General features: G+C 39.5%; 1 protein-coding gene across 10 annotated transcripts in view; it reads right to left on the reverse strand.

Moving 5' to 3' along the window:
- ABCC5 (ATP binding cassette subfamily C member 5) overlaps positions 1-19,351 on the reverse strand; it is a 67,505-nt gene that overhangs the window by 38,924 nt on the left and 9,230 nt on the right. For 3 of the 10 annotated variants that reach the window (XM_059855640.1, XM_059855629.1, XM_059855630.1), the window contains exons 3-15: positions 14,298-14,458; positions 13,894-14,049; positions 13,029-13,176; positions 8,130-8,363; positions 7,848-8,021; positions 7,024-7,171; positions 6,424-6,572; positions 5,735-5,842; positions 3,603-3,953; positions 2,081-2,152; positions 1,825-1,949; positions 1,140-1,212; positions 407-610 (exon numbers count right to left, since the gene is read on the reverse strand). In XM_059855640.1, the coding sequence (XP_059711623.1) occupies positions 407-610; positions 1,140-1,212; positions 1,825-1,949; positions 2,081-2,152; positions 3,603-3,953; positions 5,735-5,842; positions 6,424-6,572; positions 7,024-7,171; positions 7,848-8,021; positions 8,130-8,363; positions 13,029-13,176; positions 13,894-14,049; positions 14,298-14,458 (2,103 nt within the window). Of the gene's footprint in view, positions 1-406; positions 611-1,139; positions 1,213-1,824; positions 1,950-2,080; positions 2,153-3,602; positions 4,066-5,734; positions 5,843-6,423; positions 6,573-7,023; positions 7,172-7,847; positions 8,022-8,129; positions 8,364-8,826; positions 12,937-13,028; positions 13,177-13,893; positions 14,050-14,297; positions 14,459-19,351 lie in introns of those variants that run through there. The other 7 variants (XM_059855631.1, XM_059855633.1, XM_059855632.1 and 4 more) reach the window with 5 other exon arrangements.

Below are 19,351 nucleotides of genomic sequence, written 5' to 3' on the forward strand. Positions count from 1 at the left end.
AATACTGATAGACTAAGCACTAATATTTCTATGCACAGAAGACAGCAAAAAATCTCAGGTACATCAGTTATATTTGTCGTCAATAAATCAGAACTGTTTTCTGCTGTGATGAAATAGCTTTATAGCATGTTAGCAAAAGTATTTTTGAACAGGTATTTATTTCCCTGGTAAATTTTCTTTAGCCAAGTGTTAGACACCAATCAGACACCAAGCAGCACTGGTATCAATTAATTAAATTGTGCTCAGTGCACCTTTGTAAACCTAGTTTATAAATGTAAACCACACACTCTATAGACAGACAGGGCTGTCCTGTCACAGGTCAGGGCACAGAAATTTCCAGTATGAAGACACTGATTAACAAACCATTTCAATAAGTCCAAGAAAGAAAGCATGGGGGATTCAGTACCTGAAGCTGATGTGTGATGAAAAGGACAGTCTTTGACTTCAGGTGCTTCCTTATTGCACTGTTAAAAATGTGATTTCCAACGTGAGCATCTAAGGCACTAAGGGGGTCATCGAGGATGTAAATGTCCCTGTCACTGTACAGGGCTCGAGCCAGACTGATTCTCTGGCGCTGTCCCCCACTCAGGTTAGCCCCTCGTTCACCAATCTGCACAGAGACACACGCCCATCATTTTACTTCTTCAGCACCATGCAACGTAGATGACCAGAGTAAAGCAGACCATAATATTCCTTTTTATATATTTCCATAGATATATTCCCCCATAACGTTTTATATTAATACATATACGTATTCAAGTTTAATTGTCCATTTTGTGACATGTTATACATTCAAACTCAAGGTTAATACGCTGAAATGTGGCAGTACTTTGCTTATTTTACCTTTTATGAATTAACCTAGCCATTTTTTTTCTTAGCTCTTTTAAATCAAGTTCAATTAGGTCCTGTTAAGGAAGCTAAAGTTACAACACAAAAAAAAAAAAATCCCAAACATCTGAGTAAAAAATAGGGTACAATTCTTAACAGTCCAGGGCCCACCAAGGTCAGCTCAAGAGAATGTATTCAGCAGCTTGGCTCATATGCACCCCAGACTGAGGTACCCTCATTCCAGTTTATCCTGCTCTTATCCAAAACTCTTTCCTTCATCTATTAATTATTTTAGTATAAGCAAGACATACCTCTGTCAGGTCCCCATTTGGAAGGATGGCCAGGTCAGGCCTTAGACAGCAACCATTCAGCACAGTATTGTATCTGAAAAACAAGTAGATAAATAGTTAAGAACACTGATTTTCTCCACAATTATTTAACTAGTACAGCATTAGATCATTTTCTACACTATAGCAGATATTTCATCAGCCTAAAACAAGTCATATGTCTTGGAGTCTCAGGAGAAAACTGAGGGTAATAATTCATCATCTACTTCAAAAGCATTGTGAGGATAAAGACAATTTGTTTTCAGGGATAGTTGGCTAAGGGCCACAGGAAAGTCCTCAAGGGGAGGGGGGCCATGGAAAATGTCAGCACATCGCACACAGCAGTTGTTGTGTTTGAAGAGGGCAAGGCCGGGACAGCAAGAGCAAACACCGCTTTAGTGCTGCTCACAGCAGCTGCTGGTTTTAACCAGAGATCCAGGATGAGGCCCAGCCTCACTGCAAGGAGCAGGGCCAGGCACACTGACAGCCAGCAGCCACAGGGCCACATGCAAGAGGGGGAGGATCCTAAATGGGACTCAGAGGAGACTTAAAGACAAACTCCAGAAGGACACAGAGGCTTTATCAGCAGTGTACTCTGCCTTAAATTCCTCCCACACTTGAGCCAAGAATTAGTGAGCTTTCGTGAAAATCAGCAAGCAGTCTGACAGACCTTTCTTCATCATAGTCCTTGCCAAAGAGGATGTTGTCCCGCAGAGTGGCGTTGAGGATCCAGGCCTGCTGGGCCACGTACGCGAAGGTGCCGCTCACTGCGATGCTGCCCTCCAACAGCGTCATCTGCAGCGACACACCAGCTGTGAGACCATGCTACCCCATGCTCACAACACACTGCATTCTACAGAGTACAAATAAGTGAAACAGGAGATGGGAAAGAGCAGAGCAGAAATACTCAAAACAGGATTTCTCACCTGTCCTAAAATTGCTGAGATAAGTGAAGTTTTTCCGCTCCCCACACTGCCACAAATTCCAACAAGCTTTCCCTATACAGAAAGGAAAAAAATTATGGTACTTATTTCTTATATTCATCATCCATTTCAGAATTCAGACTACCTTTAGTTCCTCTGAGAGGACAGTTGAATATAAATGACAGCTCTGAAGTGACGCAACAGACAAAAAAAAAGCAAGAGTCAGCATCTTAATGCTCAAATTGTATACAGTGAACACAATCCCACAGTGAAATAAAACTGAAATCAACTCTACAGGTAAAAATAAAGGTGTTTGAAGATCAGCTTCCTTCTTACTAGGGTTACAGGCCCAGAGGATCAATAAACCAAAAGCACCAAGGCCTGGCTGAACAGAAAGCACCAAGATGCTTTTGAGAGTGATAAGGAAAGAGAAAAAGTCTGAAAGAAAAGAGAATTTGGCATATATGGATCCAGTCAAACTCCTTGCCAATTAGATCCAATTTTCTAGAGAACACATACCAAGAAAATATTAGAATTCAGTCACTTCAAAGAATTTATCTGCAATAGAATGAGTAGGTTAATATCCATATTAAACAATTTATTAAAACTATTTTTATTCATTTTTTTAAAATGTAAAGTGATCAAGAAAGGTATATAGACACCAGCTTTTCTTTGACTTCTGAGACAAAACCAGCCTTTACATTTTCAAGCAACTCTACTCCTATTTGAGGCAATTTTTTAAACTATAGGCATTCTCCCCCAGAGTTTAAAATATAGGTATTTTTACTGTTTAAAATAGCCTAAACTATCCCTCTATTTGTATAACTACATAAGACAATTTAACCATGAATATCTTCATAAATATATGGATCCCATTATTACAAGATCCAACTGCCAGACTGCAAAGCTTTTGTATGTGTAGATAATGTCATGCATTAAGTTCAATGCTTTTTCTTTGACGTCTTACATGCCTTTTACCACCTTGTAGCAATAGCTCCAAATGCTTCTACAATTCTTGAAAACCTGCATCCACCTGTACAAAAATTCTCAAGGAAGAAAATTGCACATTCTTCAATGAAAAGCACTATTATGCTCCATTGGAACACCTAATCACCTAAAATGCTCACCCAGAACACAGATGAAACTGCAAAATTATCAAACCACTGCAGGAACACATTGTTCACCAGCAGCCCACTGGTACCTGGTGCCCTGCAGATTCTCTGAGCTCAGTGGCTCACACGCTGTCCTAGGAGCTGCAAACCCCTCAGCTGGATGTGGAAGCGATACAGCCTGCCCTTGTTTCACAGGCTGTTTGCAAAGATGGAGTTGCTAAAATGGCACAGCTGTTTACAGCAAGATCAGACACTGCATCCTGGATACTGCAGTTGCCATGGATATCACAGGAGTGCACAAAAGCAATATGCTCCATTTCATGCAAAATGAAACAGCACACAGCTCTGTTCCAGAGGGCAGCTATAATGAGGCCTTTGAAAAGCTCAGATTTCCTCCATTCATTTCTTCTTACCTTTTCTATCTCCAAGTCAATGTTGTACAGAGTCCTCTGAAGCCGAAGGCTAACCAGGTGGATGATTTTGTGCTCCTCTTCGGGGCTGTGATGGTCATCACTGTCCACTAGAAGATGGCCCTTCTGCTCTGCCAGCACAGCTTGCTGTCCCTCATTCTGTAGCTTCATTTTCTCTTTCTTGCTCTTGGTGACTTTCTTGTCTTTTTTCACTTTGGGGGTCAACTTTGGTGAGCTCTGGACGCTGGCGTGGGAGAAGTCCCAAGCCAAGGTAGCATTTTTCACCTCTATCGCGGTGTGAGGATTGGCTGGTTTTTTCTTTATCATATGAACCTCTTCCATTAGAAATAAACTCTGATAGGAGTTGTGAGAGAGGTGTAAAGATGAGACACCTGATCAAGACTGGGAGACAAGCCTACGGCACACTCACGCAGCAAAACACATCAGGCTATAAAGTAGGAGGAAGCTGAAGAGCAAAAGGTGGCTCATTAGTGTAAACTAACTCCAGGTCTGCTAAGTGGCTGGGGCATTCCTGGATGTGGTGGAAGCACTTGGATACACTCGACTTTCACAGAACTGCAATACTCTGGATGTGATGTGACAGGCACTTCTTCCTCTGACACTGTTTGCAACTGCAGCTCTGTGTGTTCCAGATTAAAAACACGTGAGCAGAACACACAGGTTGGAGAGAAGAGGTCACTTGGGACAAAGTGACTGACTTGTCCTGCACACCAACTCATTATGGAAGGAGACAGAATAGCTTTTAACTTGAGCCTTTATCCATCAACTTTTCTGCTGGGAAAAAGTCATCTTGCACAAGTGTAGCTGATCTATCTCAGGCTGCTTGGCAAGACCTCAGTCAACTGTATCATGTTTTCCACCACATCCATCAGTATTTACAATCAACAGATTAGGAAGACATTTTTTCACACAGTTTAATTACAAGATAAAATGTTTGCCACTTACACAATTTGTTTTGAACCAAGTAGTTTTTTTGTGACTAAAACTTTTCAATTCCCAGCCTTATTTATTCTTGCAATTGCTATGTCTGAATCACACATTCATAAGAAAACTCATACTCATTTACAGAGCCAACAAGTCAATTAAATTTTTACTGTGATGTCAGAGTATCCTCACCTTATGTTACATTTCCTACACAATTTATAGGCAAACTGGGAGAAATTCAATTTCCATTTCCTTCTCATCCCTCCCACAAAACTCCCTTTAGTGCACTTAGATTTAAGCAAGGCTGATTTTAGGCTGACTCAGAAGATGAAGCAAAATTGTTCAAAAGCAATGAAATCTCAAAATCACTCTACAGATCCTGGTTTTCTTAAAAGGTTTGTTTCATGAATGCATTACATGGAATCCATGTATCTGTCAATGCTTGTTAAAGTTTCTATTTGGAAAGTGCTGTTTTCCATTCTGGAAATTTCCACAATGTGCAATGCATGTTCTCCTCAAGAGACAAGACAAAGTAAAGGTCTCCCCTCTGAGTTCATAAAGTAGACACAGTGTATTCATCCTCCAATCCCCATGATGGGAGATAAGATTGTTCATTATCAGGGCTCTACATTTTCTGCCATAGACCTGTTTTGCCAGATCACAACTCCATTTTACTTATATAGAGAAATTTCAGTCACTTAATCTGGTCTGGAAATATAAAACCTCAGGGCTCTATGACCACAGATAAAACCCCACTGTTTTTTATTGACCTGCTTACCTAACACCTGATATTTTCAAAAAGCTTTATTAGCAAAGCATAAAATTTCATTGTACACATGTTGCAGTCTTTTCATATAGATGTTCTTAAAATGGAGTTAAAAATCATTGTACAGCGAGCCACTGAGTCCTTCACTCTATCTCTTCCTGTGGCCAACTTCAAAATCATTCAATCTTCAAATCAGACTATTTTGCTTGTCACACTGGTATTATTTTATTCTTGAACTGCTAATATTCCTTCACTACATTTGTATCTCTTGCAAAATCAAATAATCTAGAATGCTAAGTGTAAAGAAATACAGCTTCTCTGCCATTAAAATCATATTACCTTCCAAGTGTTCCCTTTGCATCTACTGAACACATACAACACTCCACACTTACAGAGAAAACTATGAGGCCAAATGACTGCTTACCTTAAATCGGTCAACAGAAACAGACGCCTCAGACAGAGACTTCACTGAGAATGGAGTTACTTTGAGAGCAAAAGTCATTGAGTTAAAGACAGTGACCACTGTGAATGCCTAAAAATGAGACAAGGTAAATAATCACACTTGGATGCAACATTCTAACAGCTCCAGTCTTCTAAAAGCTGTAATGGCACAGCAGCAAGTCAAAATCATAGAAAAAGCCCAGTCCAAGAACAACCATTTAGATATTCAACATATTCTCAAACAGCAAATCTACCCAACTCCTCCTCTAGTGCTTTTAACAGACCATGACAACTTGTTCTGTTTGTAGGTCAAATTCCACATTAACCTACTAGTGAAGGCACAAATTCAAATCCTATTTTTAGACATTTGTGCTGTTTGCATCCAAGCACACTGCAAAACAAAAATATCCAGTAATCCCCAATGCCCCATCCAAACAGGAGGACTTCTTATTTATATTCAGCCCAAAACCTGTTCGGAGGAAGGTCAGGACAAAAGAGCACCAAGAGCTTTCTGTGCAAAATATAAGACTGATGGCTGTGACAGCAGCAGGTGGAGATATTCACTTCTGTGAGCCAGGATACAGCCTGGCCACATGGGCACAGCCACACAAGGAATGGCTCAGCAGAAAAGCTACAGGAGCAAAAGCATAAAGAATATTTCCAACAGCCTACCTGAGCTGCTGTAAGGTCATAGCCAAGGATCATATGGACAGAAAAGGTCACCACACTGGCAATGACAACAACAATGGGTGCCACTCCCACAGTGATGCTCTGGAAGTAGCCTGCACGCTCCAAGATTTTGCGTTCCTCCTCACGAATTTCTAGAAATACAAAGGGGGCACCATGTTTGAACTGTGATTCAGGGGGTACACACACAAAACAGCACCACAGCATTATAAACAGTGAGTAAGAGACCTAACTCTGCACCTTAGCATTTATCACATTATAAACATACTCATAAGGAAAGCAATTATAGAGGAGGAAACTATAATGGTCTGATCTCCACACAAATTTATTAATTGATAAAAGAGGAACAAAATTGAAAAACTTAAGATTAGTGTCATGCCATAAACATCATTACACTAGAGGGTGAAATTTTAGAAGCAGGTCTGTTTGTCCAACCCACTGTGCATAACACAGAGGAGCCTGAAGGATGACAGTTCTTCCACTGCTCATACAGCAGCAGCTGCAGCACAAAGTCAGGGTGCACCAGGCTACAAAGCAGTGGGGCATCTGCAGCAAAGGAGACATTTACAGACTGCGGGAACTCACTTTGAACATTCTGAGAAAATGGTTTGACCCAGGCATACATTTTAATGAATTTAATGTAATTAAGAACTTCATTCATCTTTTGCACACGTTCATCTGTTGTTGCTACGCATTTTCTTCTGAAATAAGCTGTGAGGCGCGACACAAACATCTGAAACAAAAAACACCATGAAACATTAATGGCAACTCAGGAAAAGCAAGTGCCTTCAATTCTTCATTACTAGAGAAAACTAATTTTTAATCTGAAAAGGGGATTCAGGGATAGGGCCAGGCAACTGCTGCTCTAACATAAAACTCAGGCTGGAAACATCATTTCCTCCTACACTAAGCACCAGACATATGAGAGCAAATTTCAACAAAAATTTGAGAGAATAACGGTGTGCACTTTAGCCAATATTGAATAGTACTAGTTCAGTTAAAGTTTTTGAAGCACAAAGTTAACCTAAAGACAAATGAAGCTGACCCCCACTTCAGCCAGTATTTTAACCTGATTCTATAAGGCAAATCAGGACTTTGGCCAGTCAGATCAATTTCTAGTCCATGCCAATGCTATGAAGGTAGTAAAACAGTTTTTAACTTTTTTTTTTTTTTGCTATGAATATTAATCTCAGCCAAATCTATCAGCTTTCCTATTCCCATTTTCTAATTTTATCACTTTGATCTTCCTGATTCCATATTTCTGCTTCATACGCTATCTTGTAAATGCCTTCAATAAAGCGCAATGCCATAAACTGGCTAAATCCAGGAAATTCAACACCTTTTATTCAGAACTATACATTTATCTGACCTAAGAAAAATGAAGCAAGTCTTAACTCTTTCCAACTCACCATTGCTGGGTAGAAGAGGATGAAGACAGCAGATCCCAAGAAGCCTGTTGGACCCAGAATAATCACATTATAAACCATTCCCAAGATGGCCACAATAGGGCCCCCAGCCAATAAACTGCCAACTGCTGCAGCTTCAAACATCCTCTGACCATCATTGGAACAAACATTAATGAGCTGAAAAAAAGAACAGATAATTTAGATTTAAGGCACAGCTCGTTCTCAAAGGAATATATTACACATCCCTTTTCACATTGCCATTTCCAAAACAAGGCTGCAGCTTACCTCTCCAAGAGACTTCTCCTTGATGTTCTTCAGCTTAAGGATTTTCTTAAAGGCCATAGTCAGGACAGCCCCACGCAGTCTGACCCCCGTGCGATAGTTCAGCGCCCAGGTTAGTGCCAGGGACCACGATCGCACCACTTCAGTCATAAAGATGCCAAAAACTAAAAACAAGCTGTACTGCAGGTTGGACTCACTCTGCTGGGTATACTCCAAGAGGTGTTTCACAACGAATGCCTACAGGAAGAAATGCAAGCTTGCATGAACACCCCATCACCCCAGAAGACCATACAACAACTTTATGTTAAGTTAGAAATAAGTAGGCTACTTTGCTTTTAAAAGAGCCGTTTGAAATAGAAAGCATCTTCTTTCCAGAAGTAAAAGGTGTCAATACAAGAAGTACTGTAACACAAGCCCTGCTGAGAGCCAAGCACTGAGTCAAATTTAGTAAGTAAAGAGAGTTTAATTTGGAACCATATTCCTCGCAGCACGCTCCTAATCCTCCGTGTCTTCTAACTTAACATAAATGTGTCAGTTAGCTGAAAGCAATGCATTATCATATAGAAGAGTTTTAAAATATAGTCACTACTTATACATCTGCACACATTAAGAAACATTCCTTTACGTGACATTAGGACCTTTTTTATTTTATCTTTGGTTTGCTTCAAACGTGCTTATTTGATAAAAAGGAACAATGTACCTACAGTTGTAGAGGGGAAGAGTGAGAAGGACATTTGCAAAACATTCCTGGAAATAAACATCAGCAGTTTAATAGTAAAGAAAAAAACAAGCAGAAAGCACAAGGTACGCAATACCACAAATCATTGGGGATGGGGAGGAAAAAAGAAAAAAAAAAAAAGACAAAAAAATTAACCATTCAATCCCTCCCCATACCCTCTTCCCCCAAGAACATAAACACTTTACCTCAGGAATCACATTTCAAACATCACCTGCAGAAAGAGGACAGCCCCCAGAACCACCAATTCCCAACTCCAGCTCTTTGTGGTCCAAAGGCACAATATAACATCATACAATTCACAACCACCAGCATTAAATATTATTAACTGCAAAACAATAGGCTTTTATTTGAAATGAAGAGTCATCTTAAATGGTAACATCTCAAAAACTATACAACAGGTAGACCATCAAATAAACATACAATCTGCACATACAGGATAATGGGCTAATATCTAACAGTCAGTCTTAGCTTCTAGCAAATTAGACTTAAATCTATACACAAATTTATAAAGATACAAAAACAGAATGGTATTTGTTCACGGAGTCCAAAAGAAGTCAAACTTGAAGGTACCAACAGAGGAGGCTTCAGAGGCTGCACAAATTCTGAAATCTGGTATCAAAAGTATTCTACAGTAAGGCTTCACAGACAGCAAGAGACTTCCTAGAGAGCTTTTCAACAAATGATGTTTAAAGATACTGGCGCTTTCAATATACTAGTACAGAATAGAGAATTACCTTTGCCCACAAGAAAAATCAAAAAATCTGAGACCAAAGAAAATATTTGAGAAGCCTTTCACATCATAGTCCGTTGAAGTCCTCTTGGCTAAATCATGTTTTGCAAGTAGGAGTTCTGTATAGTTTGAAGAGAGGAAAAAAACAAAACCCCACAGCTCCAAAGGTTTTGATAGCTACAGCCCAGCACCAAATAAAATAAAAAGTGGAGATCAAATTCATCTGTTCAGAGGAAAATAATTCTGCACATCAGAACCAAGGAAACATGCTGTAAATAATTTTGTTCTTTTTCACAGGTGTGAATTAAAGCCAGATGTCCATCAGATTCTAGAATGGCCACTGAGAAAATTTTCATACCGATCACTGAACAAATGTGAAGAGCTCACATTCACAGATCTAGTGCATTCCAACTTTCTCCTGATTGGATTTAATTTTACATCGACTGTTTGGATCACAACTGCATACAGTTGGTCTGCAGTTACTGTGGAGATTACTGACTTCTTTTTCCAGTATTCATTCCAACATATGCAACTGAGTCACTGAGCAATTGGGGTGAAAATACCCCTTTTTCCTCACGAGCTGTAACTCAGCATGGTCGCAGACTGCAAGCAGTTTCTCACACACCACAGCATTGCTGAAAGTCTCCAAGAGAGGATGTATAAAGATAGCAGATGTTTCCTGGGGTCTCATTCCTCCCAAAACTTTAGTGCAATTTTGCAGCACTATTTTATAGATTCAGCATCTCCCATGATGAAATAGAGACCAGCTTATATTATACCCCAATTTATTTTTGTTCCGGAAGAAAGAAAAGAGGAAACAGCAGATTAAAGAATTTTGAAAAGGGAGGGGGGAAAAAAAGTCACAGAAAATTAACATTTACATCTGAACAAGTACTATTCAAATTCGTATTAGTTTAATGAAAAGAATCCAGCATAAAGTTATTTACAAAACAAAAACATTACAGCACATAAACTAAGCTAAGGGGAGGAAAGAGCTCCTGTGGCTATTACCGTAGTGGTTGGTACAAGCTGCTGGGCTGTCTTAAGCATTCCCATGGAATAAACATTACCTTACCTTTGCTCTTGGCGGTGGCTCTGGCCAGCAGGAATGCCTCATCCTGACGCAGAAAACAGCCATCCTGAAAATGCTGAAGAACAGCTTCTGTCACTGGTCCCACTGCAGTGCCGGCGTCCCTGCTGCAGCCAGCGCGCCACAGCACGGGGCAGGCTGCAGCTGGAGCCAACGGGGAAACTGGAAAACTTACCTCCCAGAGCTTACCACTCCCCCCTCCAGTAACTGACCAAACTGTCAAGCTGTGCTCCACTAAAATAGCAAGTTTCCCCATCTCCCAAATGGGAAGAATAGCTCTGAACAGTAGCAAACAGGTACATTGTTCAGACCTGGAGTTAAACCAATTATGTTTAGTAATCAAGAAACCTCTTTGCTCCTCCACCAGAAGTTGGAAGTTTTGGTAGCTGATCAAATAGTAGCAAGTATTTATTGGAGATAAATAATATACCACCTATACTAGTACATTTCGATGGTAATTACAAGGCAGTCTGACACATGCAGCTGACTCACCAGGTTATAAGTTTAGATTCTGTGCCAGATGCAAAATGTATCAAAATAAAAAAAGGGGAAGACCCTTGAAGGATCTGATACCAAAAAAAAAAAAAACCCCAACCAAAGCAAGAGAGTCCACACAGGAAGTCTGGAACAACTCCTTTCCAGTTATAACAATCACAATGCTCATTAGCAAAGCCACAGCCATTTGCTGGCATTTCAAGATCATAGACATTCAATTAAAATTTTGAAGTTGAATATAGTGTTTAACTCCACTTTTATCATTTCCCTCCAATACATGAGATTAAGTCAAGTGCTTTTCCTGATCTCCCTTCTCATCTTCAGGTGACTGAAAGGGTGCAACAATACAAGAAAGCACTGATACTTCTGAGGAGACAGCATAGGCATATCCCTGAGGCATGCCATTTTTAAAAACAGGGAGGAGGGATGGTAAAGACTTATTTTCATGCCAAATGGTAGAGCTAAAAATGAATTTGGCCTTATTCAGAAAAATGAATAAGGTTGTCTGTAAATGGGCAACTGTCTATAGATAATTTTAAGTTACCCATATCAAGCATCAATTGCAGCAGCAGCCCCCAACATAATCAAGCTGGTTTGTTTTCTCCTTTCCCCTCTGGCTCTCTCTCATTCAGCAGTTTGGCTGAGAAATTGAGACCATTACACTACAGAAATTAGGGGTATCCCTGCTGCAAGTTTTTGCTAAAAATAAAAGCAGCTCCTCAAGCCCTGTAGTGAAACAATGACAGAAGCTCTTCTTGGGAAAAGCTAGTGCTGTTAAAACCTTAATCATAATTTATTGTTAATTACCAAAGTATGTTCATGTATTTTATAATAAAGACAACTATAAAATATTACAAAGAAAACAATACCACGGAAACATTCATTGTTATTCATATTACATGAAACAAGGCAAACTTTAAGAAGACTTAAAAAACAGAACATCGTTTTTTGATAAGACATTTAAAAGCAGGAAAACATTTTAAAAAGACATTTCACCTAACAGTGCACCCAAGCGTACTTACCCAAGAAATGAACCTCCAGCTTACCAGCACACTGAAACGTGTACTACTAGCAGTAATACTGCTCCTACTCCTCAAGGGAAATGTGTAGAGAATAAATTTAGTCAAAATTTCAACTTTAAATCTGCACAGAATGTGCAACAAACAGGTGACAAAAAATGGTGTGAATGTCAAGTCCCATGTTGTTATCTTCAATACGACCCTTAGCAACAAACAGCAGCCGTACCTAGAGGCAACAACGTTTTTTAACACTTCTACCTGAAACCTGTCTGGCCATTCTCTGTACGATCAGTAAAGACTATGCCCACAGGCTTCTTGAGACCTGCTCACATTAGTTTTTAAGCAGTGTTCTCAGAATTGTTTCGGTCCGCCTCTCGAAGACTGCTATTAATGCCAATAATTTAAGATAAGGGTTTTATCAAACTGAATTTTATTCCAAGATAAATTTACAGAATTTCAAAGAGAAAAACAATTAGAAGACCTGCACATAAGAATCTTACAAAAAAAGCAAGTTATGCAGTTAAGCTTATGCAGTTAGGGAAGAACTTTAAACTATACTCAAAGCCAAAGAGAAAAAACAAAAATTCCATTTCCTCCAGGACACCTAAACTCCCCCTCCCTTCCCCAAGAACTTGCCTGGGTATTCAGCAACTGATCCATCAGCTGTAGGAATCCTATCTTGGATTATTGAATTGGTCTTGAATTTTACCCCAAAATTTCTAGCTAGTCAAAACATTTAAGTGATTCTGCAATGAAACCTTAAGATTTTACAGTTGGCCATGAGATGGAGCCCTCTGGGGTTGTTAAAAAAAGGATGGATATTACTTACTGGTCCACTGAAACCCGCGAGCTGAGTGATCATCAGACACACTATGGAAAGGATGAGCCTGGTGCGGCAGAAAATCCACACAACCCTCCGGAGAGAAGCATCATCAGGCCCATTTTCTTTTAGTTCTTCCTGCCACAGTCTTTCCAGCCTAATACCAACAAAAGATTTATGACATTTATTCATGTCAGAAATTTTTCACTGTGAGAGAAGGTACAGTCTCATACATACTTTTTTGTTAAAACTGAGCGCTTCCTAGTGCAGAACAACAAAAAAATATTAAGAGAAATAAATATACTCTGTGAGGTAAAGAGAAATATCTATGTAGTGTTACTTCCATAGGACAGAGTGATGAAAAACACTGCTTTTTCTTTGCCTGGAGTCTCTTTGGCAATCTTAATATACTAACAGTCTTTCTCTGCTGAACTGACAGAAGACTGCAGAGTCAAAAACTGAAGAAATTCTCAGTAACCACAGACAGTAAGCCTGATCAGAAGATCTGATCCACGTTCAAATCACCTTGCTTCTAACAGTATTATTTCTCATTTTTGCTCAAGAATTTTTCACTGTAGCCTTGAGAAAAAAATTTGTTTTCATAAAAAGCCAGATTAAAGACATGCAAAATCAGAATAATCGTAAGACACTCCTAAAGATATAATCCCCTAATTTTACTGAAATCAACAAGGCTACAGAAACTGTGCTGAATGAGAAAGCTGTCTCTGAGAAATGAAAGTGAATTCCACCATTCTGAGAAAGGCAAAACAAAATGCCAGTGCTGTTCTTCTAGGGCAACACTATACCATTGCCTGCATGTAATAACATATAATAAATGGAAACAAGAAAATAATAATGAACTATATGTCTTTACCTTCTGCAGTTGACATCTGAAGACTCATGCCTTGATAAAGACCATACATCATCCATAAACAATTCCCCTTTCTTGTATGCTCTGTGGGCCAAAGGAGTGAGCCAGGAGAAGGTCATGGAGGAAAAGAGCCCAGCATTATCAACCGGGTGCTGGTGTCTAAAAGAATTAAAAAAAAAAAATCACAAACAAATGAAAAAGGAAACAGGAAATGTCAATCTTCAAGAAAAACAAAGCCTCCTCTCATTGAAAGCACTCAGAGTACCAAATGGTCCATGCCAGCCACACTTGCTAAACAAATTCTGATGTTTCCAGTACCAGTCAGCAGACCTACATCTGCAATTCTGCTTTGTCACTGGTTTGAAAAGCAAATGCTGTATGAGTTCTGTGGTAGCCTAAAGACGTACTTGGAAGTGGTCCGTATGGGTTTCAGTGCATTCAGACCATGGTGGTATTTGCCCTTGTGATGCTCTTCATCCAGCATTCTCAGCTGGGAATGCACAGAGATGTCCAGTGGCAGGCCCTCTGCCCGAGCTGCTGCTTCCAAGGCATCCTGGCATTCAATCTGCTTTTACAAGAAAGACAACAGATTCAGACTTCAAAACTACATTTGAAGTCCATGACTCCCATCTCCAGAAATTTTGCACCTCTTTCTTCTGCAAATTATTGTGCAACAATCACAGTCATTTCAATGTCTTAGACCACTGTCTTAGGCTTCATCCTGGCAGCAAAGCCATGGAAGGCACAGGTTCTATATCTGTGTTAGACTGCTGCATTTGTAAAACTAATTAGTACCAGTATTGCACCTGTGCATTCAAAGGATAAATGGATAGACCAGACTAATCCTGACACAGGAAATATGATAGAGAAAAATTACAACATCAAGTACCTATGACGTGAGTTCAGGAAGTCAATGACTGGCTTATGCAGTGAAATTAAGACATTTTCTTGATGAATTTACACCCTCTTAGTATAATTTAGATTTTCTTATCCACAGAAAATACAAAGTATTTTCAGAACTCTACTAAAGTCCCTTCCTTCAAAAACACTTTAGATTAACTTAAAAAATCCAAATATGCACTAAGCAGAATTGTACTTACTTTTATCATGTTTCCTGCTTTTTCTCTTTTTCCCTAATCTAAATGGAACAAAGATGTCAATTTTCTCTGCTCCCAGGCAGGCTTTCTCAATGGCTCAGCAACTTTGGTAACAGCCACTTACTTTCAAGGCAAACCTTATCTCTGAGAGGGTTTCCACAGCCCCAGTGGAAGGCAGATTTAAATGCAAATCCAAGGGGAGGAACAGCAATGATACAGGATAGTCACAATGTTGCAGAGTTCAAACAAATCTTTTGATGAGCAACCAGATACGGCAAAAGTACATGAGGAGATGAGCCTGCTATAGGGACTGGCAGAGGGCCCTTGACTGGTTCTGCTAACTTGATGTGCCATTTATTGCAGGACCACATTATCTGCTTGTATTCTAGTTTATTGCAACTGAGCTACTTGGTAGGAAAAAAAATTCTGAGGTAAAAATCTTCCTGAAGGTCTTACAAAGATACTATGATTCTACCTTTATTAGTTGACTTATCAGAGCCACGTTAGCTTGTTTCCTTGAAAAGAAACAACTGTAATGCATTGTAGCCTCCAACAAACACTAAAAGCGAGCACTTGGTTCCTGACTTCCCACTCATGTAATCATTTTTGGAAATGTCACCATTTATCATGGTCTTTGTACTCTGTTAGCATGTAATAGTATAGCACACTAAGCCACTGTTTCCACCCATGAGAAGGATGAGAACAGGAAACTGAAAATGTCATTAATCTGTCCCTTATTTACTTAACCAAAGTACTTAAATGGTGCCTAAGCATGTTGTCAATAATCCATGGTTCTAGCTCAAAAAAATTATTTGCTAAGCTATCACCTAAAGCTATGGTAACAAAAGATAGCCAAATAACACAAAAACAAAAGAACATTAAAACCTTATGACACATGGAGTGACTCAAAAATACACAGTACTTGAAATCTGAATTAAAAGACTTCTCACTCAATTTATATTAAATTACTGACTCACTAAGACAACACTGCCTTACTAAACCTATGCAAACCAGCATTAATAAGGGACCTGCCATAAACATCCCAAAGGAGTCAGTAGCAGGGAAGAGTTCTGCACCACGTCTTTTCTGCATACAGCAGAGGAATTTTTAACTGGTTTGTTGCATTACCCCCACAAGAGGCCCAGGGCAGATCTGCCCAAACATCTTGTTGCTGATAACACATTTGTTTCTAAGTGATGCCATAAACTAGTTGTATAAACATTGCATTTCAGAGCACACCAAAAAAGTGCCTATAAGCAAAAAAATCTTCCAAAACAGAAAACACTATGTTGATGAGCATAAAAATAGATTCACTCACTTAAAAACAAGAATAGCTTTTTAATAAGTAAGCACAATTACAAGGGGTTTAGGCAGTCCAAATATAATATCCATAAACAATCACTGTGAAAAATAAACTCTCCAGAGCTGCTCAAGAGTTCTTTCAGCAAATGTGGAAAAGCTGCATTGATAAAGATGAGGACACTGCCTTTGAAAGGCCTTTATAATGTGTTGCCTTAGAGACAAATACAAGCATACACCCCTCACTGAGAGCACTGCTCATCTCCATCTTGGTGAGATGGTCAAAATCCCACATGTAAGACTATCAAGAAACAAATGCATCACACCACTGAACAACTAAGATTTAAGAACAACTCTACAGCTCTGTGTAGTTCTCTGAAGATTAAAAAAATCTTCAAAGCAGAGTTTATCAGGAAGAAGTGAGGCTCCTAAGTTGTTCTACAATGTACTTCAGGAACAAAAGACTGAAGTAAAAAAAACAAAACAACCCCAACACTTAAGTTTCTGATAAGGTTTTCTGATTGCCTGCATGTGTGCACAGTTTTCTTGGAAACCAATGCCTTGAGTCGTTACTAATGTGCTACAACAGGCTCCAGCTCTGCTCTTGAATTAAATGTCAAATAAAAAATAAGTTAGAATACACTTTTTCTAATTCATCAATTTATTAATATGCCAAAACAAGCCATGAAATGAGTGATGCAACATGGCACTGATAACTCCAAAGAAATGCTCACAGAAACAAACAAAGTCTAAATCAGATATTGCTAACAGGAAGAAGATTCAATCAGACATTTATTGAGAAATAGCAGATGACTACTCAACACCAACAAAAGGTCAAAAAAAAGGAAGAATTGTTACAAAAGACACAAAGGATAAAGCAGAAAACATTACCACAACACTTAAAAAACCCTAGGGTTTGCATCCTTTTTGAACAGCCGACTATGCCCCTTGTCACCTCAGTTCAAAAAGGGTATTAGACTTAAACTTACTTTCCTTGAGCATTAATAACAATGGGGCTTGGTGTAGCATAAACTGAAGATTTTTCAGCTGGATAGATAAAAGAAGTAAAGGTACAGGTATTTGAGGGGTACAAGCCCAAAGAAAGAGAACTAGAGAGTGACCACCAACTGTTCTTACAACAAAAGAATGAGGCACACAAATTTAGAAGTCTATCATATGATACTGTAAGGTTCAAATGCATAAATGGACTAAACACTGGAGAAATAAACTCACACAGGATAAGCATATCATGGCTTACTAAACACATGACAGAGGGCAAGAAGAGTAATTGATCCAGCATCTTATTAATAGCTGGTGGATGCCAAACAAATTTTCTGCAGCCATAGCCATCTCCTAACAGAGCATAATAGTTCTGCACTCCACATGCCATGAAGCTCTGACACACCTGAGTACAGGTTGATACAATTCAATAGATCACCATAAGAATTAACAGATTAAGGAAACAGTTAAATTTTTGATCTTGGGGCAATTCCCATGAGTGGGGCAAGCACCAAGGAAGCATCACTGCACACATAATCTTCCTTCACAGGTGGGTCACAGAGGGGCAGAGAAAGAGAAGCAGAGTTGGTGCTGCCACCACAGAGCACACCTGCCCCATCTGACTTTTCTACAACTCAGGAAAACAACAAAACCATACAAGCACCTGTTAGCATGAATTCCTTGTTAAGAAATTGGTCACAGCAATGGAAAGCACACTGGTAATGAGAGTCAGTAAGATTACATGGTTGGCTCAAGACATATGACAGAAAGCCTGAGTGAGGTGAGGAAAATGAGTGGTTTAGGGGAAAGGGGAAACTATTTCCTCATTAAATTAGAGACAGACATCCCAAATCCACAATCCAAGGTCATGAAAATGCAGGAAATTTAGGAGCCAAGCTACAAAGCTGTCATATACACATGATGTCAGAAGTTCCATAGGAAGCAAGAATGCCTGCCTTACTGAGTAAGTTTCCTCAGGCCAAACTCAAATATGTGAACTTGCACGCTTCTGAAAATGTGCTAAGCAGGCAACATGGGCATCTGAGGATGGGAACAGGTAAAGAAAAAAAGAAGCAGCTGTCATGTAGGTGGGAAGGAAAAAGCCATCCAGGTAGATTCTAGCCTTTCACACAGTCCTATAACAATCTCCTATTTAAGAGAATGCAGCAATTACTGCTTTGACAACTGTAACATCACACAACTGCAAAGCCAGACAAGACTGGAGGCAAAGCAAAACAGATTTTTCCATCCCTTAGTCATCTTGCAGAGGAAGAATCTGATGTGTGCATACAACCCAAACCCCATCAAACAGCTTTGTCCCTTCTTCTCTAAGGCAGAACATCTTCCAGGGCTCAAATCACAGCAGGGAAGAAGCTGAATCTCTTCTGGTCCTACCAGCAGCTGACAGGAAACTAGAACAGACCTGTAACTACTTTTTTACTAATCCCTGCAGCTGACATAGCTACTAAAGCTACTGTAGTTGACTTATTATTACAAAGTTAAAATTGTTTGATTTAAGTTGTAAAGGTCTCTGAGCTGGCAACACTGCAGAACAGAACTCCTACCTCTTGCATTTAGCAGCCAGAGCTCAGCAGGCTTCCTCATGCCTTTAAAGATCCCCGCAAGGAAAGGCAAATGGGAAACCTAGAGACCAGAACAGCAGAGCTCAGAACTAGGTGGGCATGTGATGAGAAATAATTCTATCATCACCAGCTCTGCTCAGAGCTTAAAGCATTTGCCATATTACAACTCCAGGATGAAGAGCAATTTAAAAATATTTAAGACTTCATTAAAAGATTGGTGTCACAAAACAAGATTAGTGATTAGCTTGTACAGGCTGGGGAAGAACCACTGTTCCATCTAGCTTAAGCACAACTAAAAATGAGAGTCTAGGAAAAGATTCCCTGAAGTTGTAATTACATTATTCTTCCCAGAAATTCCTCTGAGTCTAAGAATACTCCCACTAGAAAGGAGTAAGGGGTATAGACACTGCTTCTGCAGGTAGCACAGGCAACCCCTAAAGCATTGTCCAGATTGCAAGTCATCAAACCCCAGAGCATCTGAAA

Source organism: Haemorhous mexicanus, chromosome 10, assembly GCF_027477595.1.
Source record: "Haemorhous mexicanus isolate bHaeMex1 chromosome 10, bHaeMex1.pri, whole genome shotgun sequence".
NCBI lineage: Eukaryota > Metazoa > Chordata > Aves > Passeriformes > Fringillidae > Haemorhous > Haemorhous mexicanus.